Raw genomic sequence first — 27,511 nt, 5'->3', positions numbered from 1 at the left:
TCATCAAATTGACGATATAGATGATTTTCATGAATATTTGCATTACCCACAATTATAGGTAAAGGGGACGAAGGTGATGTCTCACCACCGGCCATGGTTGTGATTTTGAAGGGAAAAAAAAATTAACCTGCTCTTGATACCATGATAAAATAGAGAAGAATAGAAAATAATTGGAATAGAATTGCTTGCCTTCTCATTGAAAAACATTGGGAATATATAGAGTTACAAAGATATCAGGAATTAACTAAAATATAAAAGATAAATATAAGGAAATATTCTATCAAATCTCCTAATATACGATAATATCTCAATAAAAAAGCATTGGATTTCATTTTACTGGAAATGGTCCTAGCCTCCAAGCTTATGTAAGTGACCAAAATGTCCTGCTTCTTCTTATCTCCTATTGTTAATATTTTCATACTCAAAAGATTTGATCGAAAATGCAGGCATGGAAATTATGGATCCAAGGAAGGTGGAAAGAATTGATGGAGCCAATGTTAACAAGTAATGATTCGTGTGATGTCACTACCGAGTTCTTAAGATGCTTGCACATAGGATTACTATGTGTTCAAGAGGATCCGTCTGAACGCCCCACAATGTCATTCGTGGTTCACATGTTAAAACACGAAAATGTAAATCTGCACTCTCCAAAACAACCTGCCTTTACTGTTGGAAGATTTGGTGATCACTATGAAACAAGTTCTAGAACACCAACCCCTTTAAGATGTTTTGCCCTTTCAGATATTTCAGCTCGATGATTCGTGATGCATTTGCTCACTGATATAGCTAGCTAGTCCTATATATGGCTTTAGTTAGTTAAATAGTTGACTCATAGATTAAGTGTACAATTTTTTGAAGCTATATTTCGTTAGACTGTTGAATGTAATTGGTGAGTGAATTTCTATGTAAATTGTATAGAATTTGCTGTTTGATTGTATTAGTTGTTTCTTCTCAATTGTACAATCTTTGTCTGAAACTATTAATATATCAGAAGGATGACTAAATCCTTATATAAAAATGAGAGTATCAAGTCTTGACCGCGATAGATTAGTAGCACAATATTTTCATGTCCTCAATGTATGACTTCGCTTCTATAAAAATACATGCATCATACAATAGGACAACAATTACGACACTTAGATTAAGAGATCGACGTCACTGCTTTTGTAAATGCAGTGCATCTACTTAGATTGAGCTAATATGGAGTACTTCCCTGATGACTTTAAAACATTAGATTTAAATTTAACAAGGAAGATTTGACTTCAGAAATCTGACAGGTTCTGTTTTTCCAATTATTGTTTAAAACTGTCTTCATTAAACAAATACAAATTGATGTTATCCATTGTTTAAGCAAGCAACCATGTGCAGTTGGGCATCTTTAACAACAGGGGCCACAATTATGTCGAAATCATTATTGTAACAAGTGCGAGAAAGATATAGCTTAATAAGTGGTTACAAACAGCAAAGAACAACACACGTACAGAATTTCTGTGGCTCACTGATAATGTGTTAGGTTGTTTGCCACATCCATTAGTAGAGAATGTAAAGTCTGAGAAATACAGATTACAACTTACACGACGACTAGAGTTTGTTTACAGGATTTTATCATACATCTCCTAAAAATCATAAAAATAATACATACAAATAATAAACTAGATAAAGCACAAAAATCATTGCATCCAGCTCAATTGGTATATAAAATATAACATTTCTGTGTTTTATGAAGGAATATGCTTAGTCAACTCTTTGAACATTTGATTTTATTTTCAATGCAGAATTAACAGCAACTTGAAAATTCGAGTGATTTTTTTTTTTTTTAGAACCAACTTCTAGGCAGCTGTTATCTTATCTGAAAGCTTAAAACCTTTATCTCTACTAAAGATGTAAATCCTTTTGACATTTCCTTAAATAAACATGAAGAATTGCGAAATACTATCAATTAATCTATTTTTGCTACTTTTGTATTTTCTGTCAGCAACTGTCTTTAGTGCAGATCATATCCCTATTTCCTGTACTGAAAATGAAATCGGAAATTATACAGCAAATAGCCGGTTTGAACATAATCTTAGAACCCTCCTCGATTCTCTTCCTTCGAATACATCCATTTCAGGTTTTTACAATGGTTCTGCAGGGAGTGATCCTAACAAAGTATATGCTCAAGCACTTTGCAGGGGAGATGTGTCAGCATCTGATTGTGAACTTTGTGTTCAGATCGCAAGCTCTGAAATTTTCAGACAGTGTAAAGCAATAGAAGCAACAATATGGCTCGATTTATGTCAAGTTCGTTACTCATACTACATGTTTTTCTCCTCCATGACTTATGGTGGAAAGTACGAAAATGAGAATCATACTGTCAATCCTGCAGTATCTAGTAAAGTTTTGTCGCGTCTAATGCATGAACTGTCCTTTGAGGCTGCTTCTAATTCTTCTAGTCAAATGTTTGCTGTTGGACAGACGAAAGTTTCAGACAACACGATATATGGACTAGTACAGTGTACTAGAGATATCTCCCCTGATGACTGCAGCAATTGTCTGAATTCTGCATTTGGAGATCTCGATGGATGTTGTTCTTTGCATCAAGGAGGATCAATTCTTAGCTTCAGTTGTAGTATGAGATTTGAGGCATACCGCTTTTATAATGCCACTGCTGTTAACGGTGAGTTCTTTCATTAAGTCCTTTTAAGTTTGAAGTTAGTTATATTTAACTTCATGATTTGTTGTCAAAAAAAAAAACTTCATGATTTGAGGAGTAACTTTAAATCTGATGACTTTATTTCAAAGCAGAGATATTCGTTCTTTCTGAGAGCAGAAGCAGAACTTGGGTGCTGATCATAGCAATTGGTGTTCCAACATTACTTGTTATAGTTATCGCTGCATTTTTTGCTGTCTATTATCGGATGAAGGTACAAAAGGGTAAGTATCAACTTCAGTTTTCGATATATAGAAATGGTGCTGTGTATCAGGCCACACTTCTTTTTACTGTGATACAATACATTTCTTACAGGTAATGACTTGAATCAAAGTGAGATGATGTCGGCCTTAACCATTCCTAAAGATGTGGTGATAACAGAAGAAGGTAAGTTAGTAAGTACCGAAGGATTGACATCTATGGATTTAGCTACTCTGAAAGATGCAACAGATAACTTTTCTGATTCAAATTTGCTCGGTCAAGGAGGTTTTGGCGCTGTCTATGAGGTTTAAACGTTTCCTTACTCGTGTTTTGTTAGTGCATTTAGCCTTATAATCTTAAGCTTGAGAAGAAACTAAACAAAAGATTACAGGGCCGTCTTCCTGATGGAACGACACTAGCTGTGAAAAGGCTGGCAAGAAGGACATGGCAAGGAGGAGAAGAATTAAAAAACGAGATCATATTGATGGCAAATCTCCAGCACAGGAACCTTGTCAGATTGTTAGGATGTGGAATTGAAGGCCAAGAAAAGATTCTAGTATATGAATTATTGCCAAATAAAAGCCTTGACTTGTATATTTATGGTATAATTTACATCGATTTCTTAAGATGCTGCATATACAACTAGGCTTGTATAGTTATTTGCTGTTATCTTAGTGCTGAATTGAAAAAAATTTCAGATGCAGAGAAGCGTGTAGACCTGAACTGGGAGGTGCGATTCAATATCATTAATGGAATTGCTCGAGGACTTCTGTATCTTCATGATGGTGCCAGGATAAGGATCATTCACCGGGATTTGAAGCCTAGTAATGTTCTGTTGGATCAAGATATGAATGCGAAAATTTCAGACTTTGGTATAGCAAGGATATTTTGTGTTGATCAAAATATAGCTAACACAAAGAGAGTTGTTGGAACATAGTAAGTAGACTTCCTAGTTCTTACAATTTCCTGGATAAATTTGTGTTAGACTATATATGATGACTTGAATTATGACTGACATTTAATTTGTCTAATGTAAAAGTGGATATATGGCGCCAGAGTATGCAATGGAAGGCCTGTTTTCAGTAAAATCTGATGTGTTCAGCTTTGGAGTTATTGTTCTAGAGATCATCAGTGGGATACGTAGCAGTCGATACTTCAAAGAACATTCCAAGTCACTTGTTTCATATGTAAGGCTTCATACTTCTAACCAAAAACGCCTTTATCTGAACTTATTAGACAGGGTTGAGCATGAATGAACTAAAATTTGATCTTGGTTTCTGTTTTTGTAGGCATGGAAGCTGTGGAATGAAGGCAGAGAGTTGGAATTCGTTGACTCGTTACTAGCTGTGCCATGTTCAATGGAAGAAGTGCTAAGATGCCTTCATATCGCGCTTCTTTGTGTGCAAGAGGACCCTGCAGAAAGACCTGTTATGGCAACTGTAGTTTCTTTACTCGGTGGTGAATCATTGACTCTCCCTCAGCCGAATGTGCTTTCGATTTCTGCAAGACATGATGCTGATCGTATGATAGCAGCTTGTAATTCTTCTGTAAATGATCTAACAACCTCGACAATAGTTCCTAGATAACATTGACTTTGTAATCAAATTGTTGTATAGTCTTGTGGAGCATAAATTTAATTATCACTCCTATTTCACTGTATAAGATTTACTATAAAAGTGTTTTGAATCCATATCTTTTTAAAAAAATTACCCTCATAACAATATTGTTATAAATTTGTCCTCTTGATTTAAGTACTTACATTTATATTTATCTTATTTGTAATAAAAATAAAATAAACTACAAGTAATGTATTAACTAAACAACTATCCAATATGTTTCTTTTTTTTTTTTAAAAAAAAAAAAAAAAAAAAAAAAAAAAAAAACACTATCCAATATTTTTACTCTGTATGTTGGATCAATTCCAATGAGTTTTCATTTCTCATACTTCATATTTTTTTTGTTATCAACTGAACAAACACTTGGATATTTACGTAGTAGAAGAGGTTTTTAACTAAGAGAGGCCCAACAAACACTTAGATAGTTAGTACCTTGGGCAAGAGAGGCCCAACAAACACTTAGATAGTTAGTACCTTGGGCCAGAGAGGCCCATTTGAGGAAACATTGTATCTGCACCACCGAACTTCTGTGCATGGACCACCAGTGACAATTTGAACGATCTAAGAAATTTCTTTCAATCAAATTTTTCTATAGCTGGATGTTGCTGACTAAAATAAAGTCCACTTATTCTAATTTCACAAACAAAAAAAATATGAATTACATATAATTTTTTTTTATGACGTGTTCTTTTATTTACTATTTTTGTAAGTCAAGTTGACTTAATGATGCAAGAATGAGAATTATGACCACTTCTAAAAGCAAATTTAAGAAACTCCATTTTCAAATTTGCAAAGAATTTTCTCTTTAATTTATACTCCAATTCTTCATTTGATGATGAACTCAATTTTCAAGCCACTTGAAATTATGCCTAAACATAACATTACCATTTCAAGGCCATTGCTTGTTCTTTTGTTCTTCGCGCTTTGTATAGCCAACACCATCGACAGAAGCCTCGCAGGCGATACTCTACTCAAAACAGCTTGTTCGAACGATAGTTATGCTCCGAACAGCACGTACGAGGCCAATCTTAATGCCCTCTTCTCTTCTCTAGCCACAAATGCGACACGAGGCCTAGGCAAGACAAGATTTTTTAATACGTCTGTTGTAGGGTATGATCATCATGGTCGTTCTTACACCGTATTCGGCCTCTATCTTTGTCGTGGGGATGACTCGAACAAAGATTGCCAAACATGTGTGCCGAAAGCCATTAAGAGCTTATCACAGCAATGCCCATCCCGGCCTGTTGTGGCTACAGTTTGGTAAGTTACTGATCAACTGCTTTATTTATTGTAGGTACAATATAACTTCCATCTGAAATTAATTTAATAGACAAATTGATACTATATAGTATATACTTGTAGTTATAATAATAATAATCAAGGTGAACTAATTAATTATTAGTAACATATTAGTGAGTAATTGATCATAGTTTATTTGCATAAATTCTTTTGTATAGTTTCACATTTTAGATTATTTGTGCTTTAATTTGCTAAGATTAATTAATTCCATGTTTCTAGTCCATACCTCCTTTTTATCCATTAAAGTACATACTTTTAGGTGTATGTAAGCACATTAATGAGTTTTTCATTAAAGATCAGCTACTTTGGACAAATTATGCTTAGAAGATTGACTTTTGACTAGTCTTATTGTATGGTCCGTTTACTCCCAAGTCTCCAATGGGTCCATCATGCATATTTCTCACACGGTAACAATATATATGTGTGAACGCATTGACGTTTTGTTAATAGGTATGTTGATTGTATGGTCCGCTACTCCAACGAGTCCATCTTCGGAATTATGGACCCTTCTCCACCGTTGTACATGACTAACAACCGTAATAACATCACCACAAACGCTAGCGGCTTCAATCAATTAGTAGGTGAAGTCATGCACACCTTGGCTAATGATGTCGCGGCATCTACAAAGAAATATGCAACCAAAGAGGCCAACTTTACTAGCTTCTTGACCGTGTATGCCGAGGCTCAATGCACACCAGACCTTTCCACAACGGAGTGCCTAAGGTGTTTAACGATGGCCAATAATTATTTACCCGATTGTTGTAGTAGCAGCAAAGGAGCCATAGTGCTGACTCCTAGCTGTAAAGCTATATATCAGCTCTTCCCTTTTTATGAGCTTGCTCCATCACCCTCGTCCTCATCACCGCCACTACCCTTGGTGCCTAGTTTGCCTACTACTACTCCAACACACTCACCACAACTACCAATGTCTTCTAAAGGTAATTTCAAAATCCTTATACTTCGTACTTTGTATGCTGAAGTATATCTTACTAAATAACACATGTAAGTGTCCCACATTTATAAAAGTTGAGAGAGTCAAACACTTTAATTATAAAGCTATATAAGAGCATTCACAATGGTAATATAAAAGGACTTGCTTGCAATTTATAAATAATTGAACCTACATGCTCACCAATGTGGAGCTACAAAGGTTGTAGCTAAGGCCAAACCTTGTAGCTTCATGGAGCTAAAAGGTTTTGCTCCACCATTGTGAAGGTTGTAGCTTAGATGTTGTACCTTATTTTAACTAAGAAAATAATGATGTGACAATTTCTAGCTACAAACACATGTAGCTAGTCATTGTGGATGCTCTAAGGAGCCTGACCCATATTCAACATGGTATTAGAGTCAAGCCCATAGTTTGAGACCTTTAATGGCTTGAATATATTACCAGACACATGGTGTAAGGGGGAGTGTTGAAATATATCCTACCAAATAGCACATGTAAGTGTGAAGTGGACTCTCCCTCTTAGTTTATTAAAGTGCGTGTCATGGATCCTTAATGATGGTAAAGCCACATTGATCCAAAAGTTGTACAGACCATAGTCATCTCAACTAATTATGTGCACTATGATGTATCATTCGCTTTCAAAAGTATTGGCATTGAAAGAAATGGTTATTTGAATTTACAATTTAATTTGCTATTGCAGGACGAAGAAGAAAGTCCAGTTCTGTAACGATTGCACTTGTTGCTTTAGTAGCCGTTTTAGTGGTTCAATTATCAGTGTGTATCTTCCTGATGTGGAGTAAAGGGAGGAAAAAGTTGGGAGATGCTGAAGTACTACTACAAAATCAAAACCAAATGAATCATATTCCAAGTTTTAGTTACAGTAAGTAACATACATCTAAAAGCTTTTAACTTTTTTTTTTTTTTTCAAAAAATGATCTGTTTTTTGTTTGATCATATTGTGAACATTCCTTTATGCAATGTAGATGGTGAAGAGTTCCCGAATGTTGATTCTCTGCAATATGACTTGAAATTGCTTCAAATAGCAACGAATAACTTTTCCGATGATAATAAACTAGGAGAAGGGGGATTTGGAGGAGTTTACAAGGTAAGTATCGTTGGACTTCTACATGTACTACCTCTGTATCATATTAATTGCAATCTTTGTATTAATTGCAACAAAGAGGTATTATTTGTGAGACATAATTAATTTCCTTGTTGCAAATAATATGTAACGCAGGTAGTATTATAGTTATTTGTATGCATAAAAAGAAAGTTTATCAAGGTTGTTCAAATTGGGTAAAACCGGCCGCCTAATCTGGGATGTAGCCTAGTCTGAATGCACTTTGTACCTTATCTCAAGCGCATAAATCTTGTCACATTATAGCCAAGCATGGTTCTAGTATGAGCATTAAATAATTTTAATAATTTGAGTTTTTGAATCAGGGGACACTTCCTAATGGACAAGAAATAGCAGTAAAGAGGTTATCCGTGGGTTCTAATCAAGGTGTAGAGCAATTTATGAACGAGGTAGTATTTGTAGCCAAGCTCCAACACCGAAATCTTGTTAGGCTATTGGGATTTTGTTTGGCTGAATATGAAAAGTTGCTTGTGTACGAATTTGTTCCCAACAAAAGCCTTGACTTCCTCTTATTTGGTATGAGTACTTAAAAAATATACTTAAGATGATCAATTTTAGGCTTTTTAGCTAATTCATAATTGCTAAACTGTTGATATGATCTGATCTTTTGTGTTTGTGTTTGTGTGTACATCTTACAGATCATGGAAAACAAGAAGAATTGGATTGGCAAACACGCTACAAAATTATATGTGGCATTGCTCGAGGGATGCTTTATTTACATGAGGACTCTCGCTTGAGAATTGTGCATCGCGATCTTAAGGCTAGTAATATACTCCTAGATGCTGACATGAATCCTAAGATATCGGACTTTGGCACAGCCAGACCCTTCAATGTTGATGAAAGCCAAGCCAACACAAGTAGGGTTGCTGGAACTTTGTAAGTTATTTTCAATCTATATGTTGATCAATAAAATTATTCATCTTTATACACTTGTTTTAAGGACTCTAACCATTTTACTTTTTTCCAGTGGTTACATGGCTCCGGAATACTTGCTAAATGGTGAGTTTTCATTAAAATCAGATGTGTATAGTTTTGGAGTTCTGGTTTTGGAGATTGTAAGTGGTAGAAAAGGCACTAGCTTTCGACAATCAAGGACAGGAGAACAACTTCTTACTTATGTGAGTACGCGTAATTATATCTCTTTATTTCTTTAATTATAAGATTGTATTGATTAATGTTTTAAAACATATTCTTGGTAATTTTCTTAGGCTTGGAAGCATTGGATAGAGGGAAATCCCCTAGAAATTGTAGATTCATCTATAAGAGACTCTTACACAAGAAACAAAGTAATAAGATGCATTCAACTAGGGCTATTATGCGTTCAAGGAGATGCTGAAAGAAGACCTACAATGGCTTCAATAGCTATTAGTCTTAATAGTGATACCGAACTTCCTACACCTCAACAACCTGGTTTGTTCGTTTGCAATCAATTTGAACCACGTGCTAAAATAGAGGATCTTGAAACCGATGAATCCTCAAGCAAGTCAATGCAGCTGTCATTTTGTTCGGAATCTTCGACTAATTAAAATTCAAATTATTCGTTTGTTTCGTTGGAACTTCTTGTACAAGTATTTTTCAAGTTTTCTAAGGCATCCTGCACACGGATGCTACATTTATAGTCAAGTGTATCATGTATGTATCCAATTATTCATTTAATTTAATGATTATCAAGGGTCAATCAATTGAACTTGTTGAGAATGCTATGAGCTATGACATCATCTTTATAATAACATACTTGTCGTTAAGATAAGGAGCATCAATTTATTTATGATTCTTTTCGTGTCAAGAGAGCTCATCTTAATTTGTACAGGAGGTTTTGTGTGTGCCTGGCTACACGGTGTGGCCAACTAACACATGACAAAAGTAACCCCACCGATCTGGTAACCCCTTTGGCCCTCTGACTAAGTAACCCCTCTGACCTAGTAACCCCTGATCAAGTAACCTTTGACTGACTTAGTAACCCTTGACCGAGTAACTCCTCCGACCTAGTAACCCCTAACCGAGTAACCCTTGACCTAGTAACCCCTGACTTTGTAACCCTTGGCCGACCTAGTAACTCCTGACCGATTTAGTAACTACCCCTGATCAAATAACCCCTCCGACTTAGTAACGCCTTACCGATTTAGTAACCCCTGACCAAATAACCCCTCCAACCTAGTAACCCTTTACCAAGGAAGTAACCCGGTAACCCCTAATGTTGCACCACCCTCAAACTAACTCCACCACACTATTCACCCTTAAACTTACCGTTCCACATTTAAACAATTGTCACCTGTTAACCGATTTTTGTTTAAATTTCACATGTTTCTGATTTTCTTCTTCAACTCACCCCTTTAGATTCCACCCAATTTCCAAAAATATTAAAAAAAAAACCCTTGAGCCATGCATCATCTCCCATACTCCCACATACATCACATCATTTCCACAAGCATTCCATCACCATTTCGAAACCCAGAAAAAGGAATTTGTACCTGATCTATTATATTGAAATTTGGGGGAAATGTTAGGGTTTGGAGCTTTGAGGAGATTTGGGCTGATTTGGAGCGCCAATGATGGCGAAGACGACGACGGCGCCGATGGTGAGATGAAGACGACGACTAGATGAAGATGACAATGAAAGTCGGTGCTCCCGCCATTGATGGTTAAAGAGGGAAAGTTAGAAAGAGAAAGTGAGAGGAGAGATGAGAGAAAACTTTTTAAAAAAATTGTGGGCTTCGTGGCCGGCCGTACGGTGTGGCCAGCCACGTATGAAAGTTTAGGTAATTTGTATTATACAACATAGATTCTAAAAAAAATAGATATAGCAATGGTGATACATACTTGTCCTGATCCATTGGATAGATGAAAATGGATTAAAAAAAAATTATAGCAATGTAGAGTATCCTAAATGAAATTCCAATTGATAGTCCACTTCGATGGCACACCTAGGGCAGGGGACTCCCTATGATAATTCTCAAATAAGTCCTGAGATGGCGAAATGTTGTCAATTCTTCTGCAAGAAACAAAGGCTATTTGTGATGTATGGATCAAAAATTGCTATCATTAGGGGACCTAGCTATTATTACATAGTAATATTCTGTATTATTCTCAAGAAGATCAATCAATGGAAGTAGCTAACTCATCATCATTAGCGAACCACATCAAATTTGTGTAATTATTTAGGGTTCGTTTGGCATCACTGTTGTTTTCTGTTTTTGGGTTTTTTGTTTTTTAAAATCATATGCTTTATATCATATAATGAATCAAAAATTAGTCAAACTTATTAAAATCATAATAATTTTAAAAACTGACAACAGAAAAGTGAAAACACCTTTTTCTTGTTTCCTGTTTTTGGTTTTCAAAAAAACTGGAAACTAAAAACAAAAAACAATGTCAAACAAGCCCTTAGTTATTCGTTGATTTCCTTAATCTTTCTAACTTCCGTTATAACAATGTTCATGGTAAACTAACTATGCATTTGAACCAATAAATGGATATAGTAATACTTATACTAAACTTTTCATTATATGTTTAACAATAGGTCTTGTATGGACCCGGTCTGCAATAAATTATTGTAGACCCAAAATTTGACACTTTCAAATAATATAATCACATTATGGATGATATAATCACCTTTTTAGATGATATAATTATCTTTTTGTGAGTCATATTTTGAATAATATAATCTCATATTAAACCATTTAATAAGATTACATAATTATCTTTAGGATGATAAAATTTAAAAATCTTGTTTTGAATGATGTAATTTACTATTTGATACTTTTTATAATGATAAATTCACTTTTTTAGTTATACATTTACATAACAGTTTTAAAATGATATAATCACTTTTGTAGTAATATAATCACATCTCGTATGATATAATCACATCTCGTATGATATAATCACATTTGTATGGTATACAAGAAGGTTGGGTCTACAATAAGTTATTGTAGACCGGGTCTATTCTAGTCTTTGTATATGTTTAAAAGTGATCCATGATCTGTATTTGAACCAATAGATATGATGTAATTATATATGAAGTAATAAACTTTTCATTACTCGTATACAATAAGTTTAAATGTGGAAATAAGGAAAAAAAAAATATTCGATTTGTAAATCTGTGCTACTCGTATTAGGATATTAAATCGTTACACTAGCCTGTCCTGTAATTTTATTTTTCTTATTATATTACTCCGTATATAATTTTATATTTTTTTTATAATTACTACTCTTGTTTTTTTTTTTTTTTTATAGGAAAATTTGCAAATTGCAGCCATTTAAAGTTCTTATTTTGCAAATTGCAGCCATTTAAACTTTTTTTTTTGCAAATTGCAGCCCAAAAGTTCGTATAACTTGTAAATTGCAGCCCGATTCAATTTTTTCATCGGTTTACATGTTGAAAAATCTTCGGTTAAGGTTTTAGGGGTCATTTAAGTCCTTAGGGACCTGAATTGAGCTCGGAATTAGCAAAAAAATAACGTAAGTGTCTCATATTTACAGTTTCCCACAAATCGACACACTTTTGTTACGCAAAACGAGATACTTGCGTTATTTTTTTGCTAATTTCGAGCTCAATTCGGTTCCCTAAGAACTAAAATGGCCCCTTAAACCTTAATCGAAGATTTTTCAACTTGTAAACCGATGAAAAAATTGAATCGGGCTGCAATTTGCTAAAAAAATTTAAATGGCTGCAATTTGCAAAATACAAACTTTAAATAGCTGCAATTTGCAAATTTTTCTTTTTTATAATAATGAGTGATTTAACATAAAATAGAGAGGGAAAAATGTCTAATCATTGTAAATAATACTTCCTCCGTTCTATTAATATTACAACAATGAACTTTTTGCACTATTCATCACTCTTGTTTGACCATATAATATGAGTTATACGTTAAGCAAAATATAGTCAAGTGGGATCTTGTTGGATTCGTCTCATAAAATACTTTCACAATATCAACTTTTTATAATTTTTACTCTTACACAATTATAGATATTTAGCATATAAAATGTGTTTTGGAATGCGTAATTTTCTCTAAATTGCAATATTAACAAAATGGAGGAAGTATGAAATAGAGGTAGTTTTTTAAAAAACGATGAAAGCATGACATTATAAACTTATAATGTATAGGATGGGTTATATTCATTGGTTCACGGCAGGAAAAGACGTACTAGAGTCTAGAGTGAAGCTAAACATTCAGCATTTCACATTGCTTTTTTCACCTTTGAGTCTTCCTGCATGGGGACCCTATGCCACCATGCATCAGCTATGAAGTTTCTTCCTTCTCAAATTTCATTCTTAAGTTTCCTCCAGCTGGAATTTGCTGACCGCCATCAATCCAATTTACACTTATATTAGTCCTGTTATTTTTTTAATCACAATTTAAGAATGAATACCATGAATTTATGATCACTAAAAGTTAATTTTAAGAAAATTCCAATGTTATTACGTAAATAATTATTCTAAATTGACCTAGAAGTCATAAAGGTAAATTTATTAGGCTACTTAATCATGCTCTCCAAAGTTAACTATGTACTCTACTAATTCCTCTTTCGGTAGGATTTCCTCTTTGGTGAACAAATCATCATCAATTTTAAACCACTTAAAAAATGCCTAGATTTACCAACATTGCCATTCTAAGGCCTTTTCATACATTTTTGCTTCTTGTGCTTTGTATTGCCTGCATCGATAGAAGCTTCGCAGGCGATACTTTACTTAAAATAGCTTGTTCCAACAATAGTTATGCTCCCAACAGCACATATGAGGCCAATCTCAATACCCTTTTATCTTCTCTAGCCACAAATGCAACAAAAAGCCTAGGGGAAAAAAAATTCTTCAATACGACTGTTATAGGGTATGATCATGGTCGTTCTTACAATGTATATGGCCTTTATCTTTGTCGTGGAGATGACTCAAACTACGATTGCAAAACATGTGTGCCGAAAGCCATTCAGAGTATATCAGATAAATGCTCAACTCGCCCTGTCATGGCTACCATTTGGTAAGTTATAGAACTTATAGTAATCAATATACTAAATATGTTCTAAAATAATTGACACAAATGGACTTTGCACTATTTATACCCAAAGTTTTTAATTTTATAATTTTCTTTGCTAATTTATTAAAATAATAATAATCATTGTGTAAAATGTTTATAAATAATAGGTATTTATTTGATCAAGCTAAGTATGCCTAGTAAACCATATTAGCTTGAATCAGGATGCCCCCTATAAATGACCCATTATGAGGGAGTACATATGTAGATTAATGATTACTCGTACAATTTTATGTTTGGGCGTATTTTCAAGGCCTTTTACGTTTCTACTCCCTCCGTCCCTTATTATTATTATTATTATTATTATTATTATTATTATTTTGCACCATAGGTATGTTGATTGCATGGTCCGTTACTCCAACGAGTCCTTCTTCGGAATCGTGGACGAATCTCCACCATTGTTTATGACTAACAAAAACTATGAAAACAATATCACGAACACTAGCGCCTTCAATCAAGTAGTGGGTGAAGTCATGCAAGAATTGGCTAACAATGTTGGGACATCTCCAAAGAAATATGCAACCAAAGAGGTCAACTTTACTAGCTTCTGGACAGAGTATGCTGCAGCTCAATGCACACCAGATCTTTCCATAGATCAGTGCCAGATATGTTTAAGGAAGGCCAACAATTATTTTCCTGAGTGTTGCAGTAGTAGTATAGGTGCTAGAGTGTTAACTTCAAGCTGTAACACTAGATACGAACTTTACCGGTTTTATGAACCTCTTCAAACACCTTCTAATCTCCCCTCGCGGTCTTCTACAGGTATTTTAGAAACCTTTATCTCATATTTGTACAATATAATGAGGTTATTTTGACTTTTACCACATGGAAAAAACGAAAAATTTGCTTTTACCACCACTATAAAAAAAAAGTTTTATTTTACCACCACATATAAAAATAAAAGTTGGTTTTTACCACCTATGACCGCCAACTAGCGGATTGTCCACATGTCACCACATTATTAAGTTTTGTTTTTATTTTTACCCAATAATATGATGACACGTGGGCATAGTGGGCCACACTAACGGATTTATAGAAGGAATCCATTAGTTGGCGGTAATTGGTGGTAAAAGCCAATTTTTTTTTTTTTTTTTTTTTTTTTTTATGTGGTGGTAAAATAAAACTTTTTTTTATGAAGGTAGTAAAAGCAAATAAGTGGTTAAATAAGTGGTTTTTTTGGAGGTGGTAAAAATCAACACTTCCATATAATGATGTTGAGTGAAAAACCATATTGCGTTATATTATTGTTGTATTAAAAATGTGGTTAAATTTAACTTGTAATTTGCCTATGCAGGAAAGAAAAGATCAAATTATGTAACTATTGCAATTGTGGTTTTAATAGCCATTTTAGTGGTTCAAGTCACAATATGTATCTATTTATTGTGGAAGAGAGAAATGAAGAAGTTTGGAGATGCAGCTGAAATAATACCATTGCATAATCTAAACCAAGTAAATCAAATTCCAAGTTTAGATTACAGTACGTAGACATATACATACCTCAATGTTATTTTGCTTAGTACTCGTAAATTATTCCGTTCGTTTTATGTAGTTTTTATGTTGTAGACTGATAATATTATGAAATATACTTTATGTTATGCAGTAGATGGTGAAGAGTTTTCGAATATTGACTCCCTGCATTATGATTTGAATTCACTTCAAATAGCAACGAATTATTTTTCGGATGATAATAAGCTAGGAGAAGGGGGATTTGGAGGAGTTTATAAGGTATGGTGATGGACTTCTCTACTAATAATGTTTTCTAATATATTGTATTTTTTTTTTTCTATGAATTAATAATATGCTAATAAAGTTTGTCTTGCCCTAATGATTTTTTGGTAAATCTATCTACTAGGGCTGGCAATCCCTGACCCGACCCGATAACCCGAACGAACCCGACCCAAAGTTACTGAGAGAAACCCGACCCGATCCGAACCCGAATAACCCGAATAACCCGAATTCGACCCGATTTGACCAAAATTTCATATTTCGTAATAATTTTAAGTTTGCACTATTTTTGATTATTTCTAAGCATAACCCGAAATTGACCCGAAATCTGACCCGAACCTGACCCACTGACCCGAATTGCCACCCCTGCTATCTACCTAATTTGGGATATGAAGCTCGGTCTTAATGAACATCGTGACCAGGCCAGCCCAGGCTCCGATTCAGAAACCTTACAAATCTTCAGCCAAGTTACAACACGAAAGCCTTTAACATATTTAACGTGTAACATTTTGCATCAGGGTATACTTCCCAATGGACAAGAAATAGCAGTAAAGAGATTATCTGTGTGTTCTAATCAAGGTGTAGAGCAATTTATGAACGAGGTGGTATTTGTAGCCAAGCTTCAACATCGAAACCTTGTCAGGTTGCTAGGGTTTTGTTTGGCTGCATACGAGAAGTTGCTTGTCTACGAACTTGTTCCCAACAAAAGCCTCGACTTCATCCTATTTGGTATGAGTAAAATAAACTAAACAAAACAAAAGAACAACAATAATATTAACTTATGTCATGTTAACTAGATTTTTTTGGGTTCTCATACTTAACAGATCCCAAAAGACAAGAAGAATTGGATTGGCCAACACGCTACAAGATTGTAATTGGCATTGTTCGAGGGATGGTTTATCTACACGAAGATTCTCGGTTGAGAATTGTACATCGAGATCTTAAGGCTAGCAATATACTCTTAGACAATGACATGAATCCAAAAATATGTGACTTTGGCTCAGCAAGACACTTCAACGTCGATGAAAGCCAAGCCAGCACAAACAGGATTGAGGGAACATTGTAAGTTATCTTCAATATGTATGATTTCTTAATAAATTTGACTAGGCCGGTAAGACGATAAAAATTCATAACTAACAAGTTTAGAATACTTACACACACACATGCATCTTTCCTCTATTTACAAAAGTCCTAGGTTTATGCGCGAATTGGCTAAAAGTCAAAGACAACCTTTGGCAAGTTCAAGTGAAGGGAAGGTGGGCTATTTGCAATTTTATTTAACGTGCTTGGGTTAATGAAATTTTGTTTGTTTTACAGTGGTTACATGGCCCCAGAGTATTTGCTAAGTGGTGAGTTTTCGCTAAAATCAGATGTATATAGTTTTGGAGTGCTAGTTTTGGAGATTATAAGTGGAAGAAAGGGCATCAATTTTCAACAACCGCGGACAAGCGAACAACTTCTTACATATGTGAGTACAAGAAATTATCCCTCTTAATTTGTTCGTTTAAATTTGGATTTAATTATTACTTCTCCTAATTTATTCGTTTCAATTTCTTAATAAAATCTTGGTAATATTTCCTAGGTTTGGAAGCACTGGATAGAGGGAAATCCCTTAGAAGTTGTGGATCCATCTTTAAGAGATTCTTACAAAAGAAACGAAGTTATAAGATGCATTCAACTTGGGTTATTATGTACTCAAGGAGATGCTGAAAGAAGACCTACTATGGCTTCAATAGCTATTAATCTTAATAGTGATTCTGAACTTCCTACGCCTCAAGAACCTGGTCTGTTTATTTGTAACAAATTTCAACCGTGGGCTGAAATAAAGGACCTTGAAATCGATGCATCCTCAAGCAAGTCAATGCGGTTGTCGTTTAGTTCAGAAACTTCAACTTATTGAGTTTCATTTGGTTCAATGATAAATTCTTATACTTTGCAAGGGTTTAAGAGCTATGTGTACCTAAAGGTATACTTGGCTATTATGAAGCTTTTCATGGTTTAATAAACTAAGCTTGTTGCCATCTACTATTACATTGTCTTCATAAGACAAAAAATTAGGGAAAGGGATCATTTATTTATGGACTTTTTGTGAAGAACTACCTTATACAAGTCATTTTTTATGAAAAACTACCTTATTAAAAAATTTTTGTAGGAAACTACATTTTAAAAAATAGATGTTGTAAAAAACTACTTTATAAAACAATTAATGCATGTTGTAAAAAGCTATCTTTTGCTGAATTATTACATTTAATAAGAGACGTTTAATGATCCATTTTCAGACATTTTTTCTCCCTTTTCTACCTAATTTCTCCATAACCCTCTTATAACCTCTAATTCCCCTTCTTTTTCATTGTTAAATTAAGTACATGGTAGCAACTTACAAAATTTAGTTTTTATAACATAGTTTCTTACAATAATTTTTTTATAAGGTAGTTTTTCACAAGATTTGATGTATATAAGGTAGTTTTTCATAAAAAGTCCTTTATTTATAGGCCAATTGGTTTTAACAAAATTCAATGTTTGTGTTAGCTTATTTAATATTTAAATTACAAAAAATATGTATTTCTTATTCATAGTTTTGGATAAATTTTAATTTACTCCAAAAAAAAAAAAAGTTTAACTAATCAATGGTAGCAGAGAAATAAAAAATATACTCTCCTCGTTTGGTATAAGTCGTTTGGTTTGATCTGTACATGATTACATGACCCCGAGATATTTTCCCTAGACTCTCAAGGTTTTTTGATAACAGGCCCCAAAATCTACAAAATTTCTCAAAAAACATAGTTATTAGCCTTTATAATTAGAATTTAAAAACTACTTTTTTTTCGCCCAGAAATAATAATTGTCGAAATGTTTACCATGGTCCCCAATATCATTCGGGAGTCCAATTGGGTGGAGGGAACCATCCAATTTGCCTTTAAACGGCCAATTTATCGGATTATAACTTGCACCGATTTCATTAACTCAATCCTACCACGAACATTTATGACAACAAATAATGATTATATATGGTTCCAAACAGAATTAAATGACCCTCAGATGTATCCCCTAGAATTTCAAGACTTTTCGAACCCATGCCCCGAATCCTCCAAAATTTCTTAAAAAGCGTGGATATTAGCTTTAAAGTTTGAAAATTTTGACTTTTTTTTGTCCGGAAATAAAAATTGCTGAAATTTTACTATGATCCCTAATACCGTCCAGGTGTCCCATTGGGTGGGTAGAACCATCCAATTTTCCTTTAAACGACCAATTCCGGTTTACAACTTTCACCGATTTCATTAACTCAAGCCTAACACAAACATTTATGACAACAAATAATTATCATATATGGCTCCAAACAGCATTATATGACCCAGAGATGTATCCCCTAAAATTTCAAGACTTTTCGACAACGGGCCTCGAAACCTCCAAAATTTCTCAAAAAACGTGGATATTAGTCTTCAATTTTGGACTTTTTGACTTTTTTCGCCCGGAAATATAATTTGCCGAAATGTTTTTCATGGTCCCTAATACCCCTCGGGAGTCCAATTGGGTTGGTGGGACCATCCAATTTACCTTTAAACAACCAATTTAATTACCGGTTTACAACTTACACTGATTTCATTAATTCAAGCCTACCACGAACATTTATGACAACAAATAATGATCCTATATGGTTCCAAACATCCTTATATGACCCCAAGACGTATCCCTTAAAATTTCAAGACTTTTCGATACCGGGCTTCGAAACCTCCAAAATTTCTCAAAAAGCGTGGATATTAGTCTTCAATGTTGGACTTTTTGACTTTTTTTTTGCCCAGAAATATAATTTGCCGAAATGTTTTTCATGGTCCCTAATACCCTCCGGGAGTCCAATTGGGTTGGTGGAACCATCCAATTTACCTTTTAATTAAACAACCAATTTAATTACCGGTTTACAACTTGCACTGATTTCATTAATTCAAGCCTACCACGAACATTTATAACAACAAATCATGATCATATATGGTTCCAAACGACATTATATGACCCCGAGATGTATCCCATAGAATTTCAAGACTTTTCAACACCGGGCACCGAAACCTCCAAAATTTCTCAAAAAGCGTGGATATTAGCGTTCGATTTTGGAATTTTTTGACTTTTTTTCGCCCGTAAATAAAGATTACCGAAATGTTTACCATGGTCCCTAATATCCTCCGGAAGTCCAATTAGGTTTGTGGAACCATTCAATTTGCTTTTAAACGACCAATTTACCGGTATACAACTTGCACCGATTAACTGGTTTGCAACAACAATTTAATTAACTTGCACCGAACCGGACTTGAACCAAAATTGACCCAAACCCGTTTTAACCCGTCAAAACCTGAATTTAACCCGACTTGTTAAGAACCTGACCCGTTTCTAACCCGACCCGAATTTAACCCAACCTATTATTACAAACCCGACCCGAAATCAATCCGACTTGTTATTGACCTGACCCAAATCTAACCCAACTTGTTATCAACCCGACCCGAATTTTACCACACATATTACTTACCCAACCCAAAAATTAACCCGATCTGTTACTAACCCGACTCGAAATTAACACGAATTGTTATTGACCCGACCTAAATTCAACCCAAATTGTTCCTGACATGATTTCAAATCAACTTAAATGCAATTTAGACCACCTTATTATTGTTGATCAAAGCATTTTGTCTTAGTCGGTCTAGGCCAACAAAAGAAAGGAGCATCATTCTCAAATTTAAGAGTTAAATATAGTATATACTTCCTCCGTTCTATTAATATTGCAACAATGGACTTTTTGCACTATTCATCACTCTTGTTTGACCATATAATATGAGTTATACGTTAAGCAAAATATAGTCAAGTGGGATCTTGTTGGATTCGTCTCATTTAATACTTTCACAATATCAACTTTTTATAATTTTTACTCTTACACAATTATAGATATTTAGCATATAAAATGTGTTTTGGGATGCGTAATTTCCTCCTTGTTGCAATATTAACAGAACGGAGGAAATATTTGTTATCCCGTGAATGACCCAACCTAATTCTAACCCGCAAATTATTGACTTGAACCGAACCCGACTCGAACCTGAGAATAATCCTAAACCGTTTTAACCCGTGAAAACCCAAATTAAACCCGACTTATTGTTCAACCGACCCGAATGTAACCCAACATGTTATTAACACGACCCAAACTCGATAAGAAGTATGACTCGACGTGACCCGACTCAAGCATGACCCAACCCAAACCTGACCTGCATAGGTTATGGAATTAATCCGAATTGACTCGATCCACTCTTACTCGATCCGTTTACCCGAATTGACAACTCTAGTTAAATCCATATTAGGTGTTTTAAGGTGGTAAAATACAATGTACCCTGAAAAATACATCAATGACCAAAACAAAATTTATGACTTGGGCCCCTTAAAAAAAAAATGCCTTAGACCATTTCCTAAAAAAAATAAAAATAAATTATGCCTTGGGTCCTAGACGAGTAGACGGGCTAGGCTCAATAAGTCATACGAGTATATGACCCGCACTGTGTTTTGTTGTATTGGCTGACTTGAGGTCAATCTATAATTGTCCTCGTTAAAAGTTGAGGCTCTAGTATGAATGAACTATGACAAATTGACAACTCAACTAATATCAATCATACCACCCATCCATGTCAGGGGTAGTCTTTATTCTTTGGTTTCTACTGGTGAATTTTAACCTTTGATTTTTTATTTTTATTTTTTTTTTCCGACCTTAAATAACTTTTTTTTTTTTTGTTTTTTGTGTTTTTTTTTTAATAATCCACGAAGGGGTTTTAAGTTATTAAAGTTGAAATTATTAAAACATTACTTAATTGTCACGTTTTGACTTTTTTTTATTATTTTTTACAAATTAAACTCAACTTTATTATCTTTTGTGATTTTTAATTTTTTTTTTTTGAACGGTTGTGATTTTTAATTAGATGCACGAAGATTGGGAGAATAATATTGTCATGTTATGTTATAATTTCTAATAAAAGATAGTGATTTAAATTTTCAACTAGATACATGCATGATTTCAAGGAATTTTGATTTTATTGTGAGAAGCAAAATCGGCAATCTAGCGTAGCAGTTTTAGTTGTTATTCTACTTTAGTAATCCACTTCTTTTTTATATTTAGGCTCCATTCACTTCACCTTATTTTTGCCGAACTGAAATTATTTTTACAGAAACAAAATTATATTTGCGGAGCTTAAATTTTTTTTTTTTACTGAATTTAAATTAATTTTACTGAATTTAAATTATTTTTGTTGAACTGACATTATTTTTACTAATTTTCTATTATGATTCTTTGTTAAGAAAACTTAATTTTTCTGAACTGAAATTAATTTTACTGAACTAAAATTATTTTTATTGAACTGAAATTAATTTTACTAAACTGAACTTATTTTTACTGAACTGAAATTATTTCTACTTAATATTTTTTTTAAGGTGAAATGAACAGGGCCTTAGATATTACGAGTATTATATGAATCAACCCCTCTATCATCATCAAAATATGCAATATGGGGTCAGTAGGATAGTTTATGAAACCCACATATTCACCTGAAGACAGTGATTAACTTGTATTAGTTGTATATATTACTATTCCATCCGTTTCTGAAAAATTGCAACTATAAAACAAATTTGTTATATATGCATAGTATGTAGAAATGTTCACTAACATGGATAAATTGCCATCCAATATTTTTGAATTCACAGTGCACCATCTAGTAAAGGAAAACGTTAGTCACGAGGATACAATTCAGTTATATTGTAAGTGCCAGTATATGGAGAGTCTTGCTCATCAAGTGTTTGATTATCTTCAGAAGTACTGACTGTACCAAAGAAATGAGGTGGCTTCGGAAGAGGAAGGCTAATAGATTGTCCGCTAAGAGCAGCAACAATTGATGCCATTCTCGGCCTTTCAACAGCGTATTCTTGGATGCATAATAAACCGATATGGATGCATTTCAGTACTTCGTCTATAGGAAAATTATTACTCAACGTTGTATCAACCAAATCCAAGGCTTTTTTCTCGTTCCATAGTCTCCATGCCTGGTAGATAAGTTTAAGATTTTAAAGACTTAAATTAACTACATACATTTGGATATGATTCAAACACATTAATTAGAGAGAGAGGTAGGAATAACTTACACGATGTAGTAGTGCCTCTTCAAGCTGAAATCCATTGAAAAATTTATTTCTTTTACCACTCACTATCTCAAGGATAATGATTCCAAAACTATATATGTCTGATTTTGCAGAGTAATGACCGGTTATTACATATTCCGGAGCCATGTAACCACTGCAATACATATGTGGAATTATAAAACCTTATTATTAGCAAGAATGCAAGGTATAGGGTACATATTGTAACACATTATTTAAAAACGGTATGCAGTTAATTTAAGTCTGTAATATTGTAAAAGCTTTTCAAACAAGGAAATGAAGCAAGTATTTAAAAACAGTCGAAAAAGAAAAGTAGAACAAGTATTTAAAAACGGATGGAGTAGCATGGAAAGTATATAATATGGAGTAATACAAAAATGATTTGAGAGAGGGGGGGGGGGGGGGGATGAAGTGCAGAGATCATACTATGTTCCGACTATTCGATTAGTGTCATCCTGAGTTTGATTGACTCCAAAAAGTTTTGCAAGGCCAAAATCTGATATCTTTGGGTTCATATCTTTATCAAGCAATATGTTACTTGCTTTGAGATCTCGATGAATAACCTTTAATGGAGAGTCTTCATGAAGGTACAAAAGACCCCTTGCAATGCCAACTATAACCTTGAACCTTGTTTGCCAATCTAAAGAACCTTGCTTGTTTTGATCTGCAATAAATCATGGTGTAAGAATTAAGATGTATTATAACACCGTCCATTGTGTTATTTGTACTTAATGTAACGAAATTAAAAGTTTAATTTGTGAAGATGTTACCAAATATAAATCGATCCAAACTAGAATTTGAGAGAAACTCGTAGACAAGAATCTTTTCATTCATTGCAAGGCAGAATCCCCAGAGTTTCACCAAGTTATTGTGTTGAAGTTTTGCTACTAGAACAGCTTCAGTTTTGAACTCTGCAGCTCCTTGTTCAGATTTTTTGGATAACCTTTTTACAGCTATTTCTTCTCCATTATCAAGTTTCCCCTGATCAAAAATATGCCCCAACCACAAATTCAACAAAAGAATTAGGAATAAAACTTTAATATATCTTATGATATTGTAATAATTTCTTTATTAACTTCAATCTTGTAAATTTGTAATTAGAAAACCTCATCATGCTAAAATTGATCTGAAATTTATTTGTAATCATCCCGCGTTCGCATCATGCTAGGCTTAGCTTTTATGTGGTCATAATTTCTCGTCCAAGTAAAGCTTATGCGTGCGAGCTTGGGCCTATATATAGAAGATACTAGTTTAGGTTCCATGCCATGCACGGTAATTTTAAGAAAATAAAACTATGTAGGGCCTGTTCACACTTACTGAACTGAGCTAAACTAAACTGATTGGAGCTGAACTGAACTAAACTGAGTTAATATGAATATTTTATGAGAGAGGGAAATTAGGAGCTGAACTGAACTGATTGGAGCTGAACTGAATTGAATTGAACTGAAATTAAGTAAATGTGAATAGTCTGTAATATTAACCTTTAAATATAATTGGTTATTTTACAAAAAAATTAAATTTTTGTAAAAAATTAATAAATATACACACTACTTTGATTTGAATTCTAATCAATAAATGAACAACTATTTTTATTAGAGAAAAAATATGAATACTTCGTTGAAGTAGATTAAATATGTCGCAAATTATGTTAATATTTTCTTATATAGTCATAAATGTTTGTGTGGAAAGATATATCAATTTTTTTTTTATATTTAAGGTAATTATTTTTTTTAACTTATATAAGAAATTATTTTTGTATAACTATAATTAAAAAAATTTCAAAAAAAAAATTAAAAAATAAATAAATCACGGACACACCAGAAGATGACATGTGTCAGTGTTGATGTCTTTTAATATATAGTTACAAGAGTATTAATTATTGATTGATATATATATGTCACAATCTCATCATGATCAATAATTTTCATTTTCTATATATGTTAGTTACCTTGTAGACTTCACCAAATCCGCCTTGTCCAAGTTTGTTCTTTGCAGAAAAGTTACATGTTGCTTTCCGTATCGTGTTGAAGTCAAATTGGAGTGAGTCCACAGCTTTTTTAATCTCATATGCTTCTACTAAAGAAATGAATATACAAAGAGAAGAGAATGAACAAAATTAAAACATTATATAGGCCTATGTAGATAAATCATAAAATAGTTTGATGCTTCCATGAATTTTACATTTTGATTCAAAATATCTGCAACATTTTGAATTTTTACTTTTCTAAGTGTCTAAATTGACTTTTAACATATCTGATAAATGTAAAAATATAAATAATTGAAACATAATCAAGCAACATTATTTACTCGTATTAATTAAAATTTGAAGTCAGAATTTATGTGTGGATAGTGCAAACATTAATATTCCATATATTGCAGAATAGACAAACTGTATATTATAGATTTTTGTGTGTTGAAGATGTCATGCTAAAGATAGTTTACCATTAGCTGTTTCCGTTGCCTTCCGGTTGAGCAAACAACTCCAAATTCCATAACACAAAAGAATTGATATGGCTGCCAATATCGGTAAGATAACCAATAGTAAAATACGCTTCCTCTTTAAATTATCTACATGTTCAAAACAAAATATGTTCAAAAATTAAAGTTGATATTAAGGTTAATAAATCTTAAATAACTATAAATAAAATAAGTTTATATCAACTCAAATAAGTGAAAGTGAGATAAATAGATAGCACACTTGGTAATAACTGATCAATTAATATGCAAAAGAATAAATATTTGTATTCAATCAATATCATTAGAAGGCCTTTTATTATTGTGGTGTTTTCCTGAATGACGTGTTAAAATGTACGCAACAATATCATTTGTGCTTTGTATTTTGTTTTGTTAGAAAAGTCACATCTATGTATGGACTAATATACTATAGATCTAAGGTCATGTTTTTACTTAGGACTTATCCTCTTCAACTTATTTAAAATATTTATTACTTATTCTTTAATATATTCAGATCAGATCAGACCATATCTACTTGTTTAAAGTGAAGGGAACAAGTCTTAGGAAGTACGTCATATTAGAATTTATCAGCGTCACCGTTACATACTATAATTTTTTTTTTCAATTTAAATTTCTTTTATTAATTTATTTTTAATTATATATATATATACCCTCAACAAACCAATAATTTTTTTTTCTTTTTCCATGAACTTATTGGTGTTATTTCACATAATTTTATAATGTAATACTCCTACATACAAGTATATGACAAGCTATAGAATAAAATACTACCCTCTGTTTTCTTTAGTTGACACGTTTTGACTTTAGCACTATTCACACACTTCCTTTTAACCGTGTTTTGTGATTTATACGTATGAAAAATACAGTCATGTGGGGTTTTGTTAGATTCGTCACGATATATATATATATTTAAAATATCAATTTTTTTTATATAATTTTTGGTATTCGGGTAATTAAAGATCTTAATGGTTGAATTTGTATATTGACAAACATGATTAAAGAAACATGTTAACTAAAAAGAAAAGGAGGAAATAGATGATACACCTTATTTGATAACTATTCCAAAATGTAAAACTTTGGGTTGTAAAATGGTGCTCCTTAAGGAATGATATAACAATCGCAATATTATACGAATCAATATAGTTCAACCGGTGTATATAAAATCACAAACATACCTTGAGAAACTGGCAAAGGTGTTGGTTCTAATAGTAATGAGGCCTTAGTCTGATATATTTCACACCTTATATTGCAGCTAGGATTCAACATCCGAACTCTTTGACTCCCATTGCAATACGACATCATTTCATCGATAACAATTCGAAGACATAACTCACAAACCTTAGGAGCAAGATCAGGCGTGCATTGAGCCATTGTGTTTATTCTCACAAATTTATTAAACGAAACATTTTTAGTCGAATAGTACTTCTGTTTCCCATTCCATGACAATCGAGAATAATTCTTCGCCGAACCCAATTGAGACGCTATGTCCTTCAAAATATCGCACCCCAATTTCATACTCTCGTTCACATAACTTTTAATGGCTTGAACATTTCCATCGTTATTTTTCCATACCAAATTTAAGCCATCAACATTTCCAATGAAAGACTCATTCGAGTATCGAACCATGCACTTATCATACCAAATTACCGCACTTTTGGCATTCGGACAGTTCGAAGGTAGGTTGGCTGTTGCCGTAGACACACACCCGCTACAATCCTTAGAAGTAGTATCTCCTCGACATAGGAAAAGGCCATAGATTACCTCTGAATTGCCTGCACCTAAGGCCGAGGAATTTGTATAATAGTTTTCAGTATTAGTGCTATGACCTGATGTGGCTGCCTTTGCTGGAAGGGAATTGAGCAACAAATCGAGATTGCTCTTGTAAGAGATATCAGTACCGAATTTGGCGGGCGAGCACCATGATCTGATAAGGGTATGCCCCGGATCACTATTGATTAGCGATGCAGAAAAAATAAGTGATGAAAGAGCTAAGATCAGAAATAGTTTTGAGACAATAATATGTATTAACATGAACATTATTATGTTAATTATTGTTGTCAAGAAGCTTTGACTTTAATTTGTGATTTGGTAGGCATAAATTTTAGAGATAAATTACCAAAATATTACTTTATAAGTACTTAATTAGTTAGGACAAATTTGTGGAAAAGTAGTTTTTTTTATATGTGGACATGTCGTTATCTATTACTAACA

The 27,511-nt window shown here is 33.4% G+C and overlaps 5 protein-coding genes across 6 annotated transcripts; 4 read left to right on the top strand and 1 right to left on the bottom strand.

The window, feature by feature from the left end:
* Positions 1–440: 440 nt before the first annotated feature.
* Positions 441–4,536, top strand: LOC145637325 (cysteine-rich receptor-like protein kinase 15). Its single transcript, XM_081688786.1, has 8 exons — positions 441–726; positions 1,976–2,656; positions 2,785–2,913; positions 3,005–3,195; positions 3,282–3,492; positions 3,589–3,826; positions 3,930–4,077; positions 4,180–4,536. The coding sequence occupies exons 1-8, from the start codon at positions 441–443 to the stop codon at positions 4,474–4,476; spliced, it is 2,181 nt and encodes a 726-aa protein (XP_081544912.1). The 3' UTR covers positions 4,477–4,536.
* Positions 4,537–5,254: 718 nt separating this feature from the next.
* LOC145635354 (cysteine-rich receptor-like protein kinase 25) lies at positions 5,255–9,568 on the top strand. The gene is made up of 8 exons (XM_081686636.1): positions 5,255–5,766; positions 6,256–6,743; positions 7,455–7,634; positions 7,738–7,859; positions 8,198–8,408; positions 8,531–8,768; positions 8,860–9,010; positions 9,101–9,568. The coding sequence occupies exons 1-8, from the start codon at positions 5,339–5,341 to the stop codon at positions 9,416–9,418; spliced, it is 2,136 nt and encodes a 711-aa protein (XP_081542762.1). The 5' UTR covers positions 5,255–5,338; the 3' UTR covers positions 9,419–9,568.
* Positions 9,569–13,481: 3,913 nt separating this feature from the next.
* On the top strand, positions 13,482–15,412 carry LOC145637323 (antimicrobial ginkbilobin-2-like protein). Its single transcript, XM_081688785.1, has 3 exons — positions 13,482–13,873; positions 14,259–14,689; positions 15,222–15,412. The coding sequence occupies exons 1-3, from the start codon at positions 13,482–13,484 to the stop codon at positions 15,410–15,412; spliced, it is 1,014 nt and encodes a 337-aa protein (XP_081544911.1).
* Positions 15,413–15,502: 90 nt separating this feature from the next.
* Positions 15,503–17,552, top strand: LOC145637322 (cysteine-rich receptor-like protein kinase 10). Its single transcript, XM_081688784.1, has 5 exons — positions 15,503–15,652; positions 16,171–16,381; positions 16,477–16,714; positions 16,970–17,120; positions 17,235–17,552. Exons 1-5 carry the CDS (start codon positions 15,503–15,505, stop codon positions 17,550–17,552), a joined length of 1,068 nt encoding a protein of 355 aa, XP_081544910.1.
* A 4,706-nt stretch (positions 17,553–22,258) lies between these two features.
* LOC145636383 (cysteine-rich receptor-like protein kinase 25) lies at positions 22,259–27,511 on the bottom strand. 2 transcript variants are annotated; one of them, XM_081687937.1, is made up of 7 exons: positions 26,476–27,511; positions 25,268–25,393; positions 24,774–24,898; positions 23,596–23,806; positions 23,252–23,489; positions 22,811–22,961; positions 22,259–22,711 (listed from the first exon to the last, which is right to left on the bottom strand). In XM_081687937.1, exons 1-7 carry the CDS (start codon positions 27,335–27,337, stop codon positions 22,400–22,402), a joined length of 2,025 nt encoding a protein of 674 aa, XP_081544063.1. In that variant the 5' UTR covers positions 27,338–27,511; the 3' UTR covers positions 22,259–22,399. The 2 variants fall into 2 exon arrangements, with proteins under 2 accessions (XP_081544063.1, XP_081544062.1); XM_081687936.1 differs by having other exon boundaries at positions 22,260–22,711; positions 24,774–24,901; positions 26,476–27,509.

This window comes from Chenopodium album, chromosome 6 (assembly GCF_948465745.1).
Source record: "Chenopodium album chromosome 6, dcCheAlbu1.1, whole genome shotgun sequence".
Lineage (NCBI taxonomy): Eukaryota > Viridiplantae > Streptophyta > Magnoliopsida > Caryophyllales > Amaranthaceae > Chenopodium > Chenopodium album.
The sequence above is the reverse complement of the archived record's forward strand: the minus strand, read 5'-3'. Positions and strand labels throughout refer to the sequence as shown.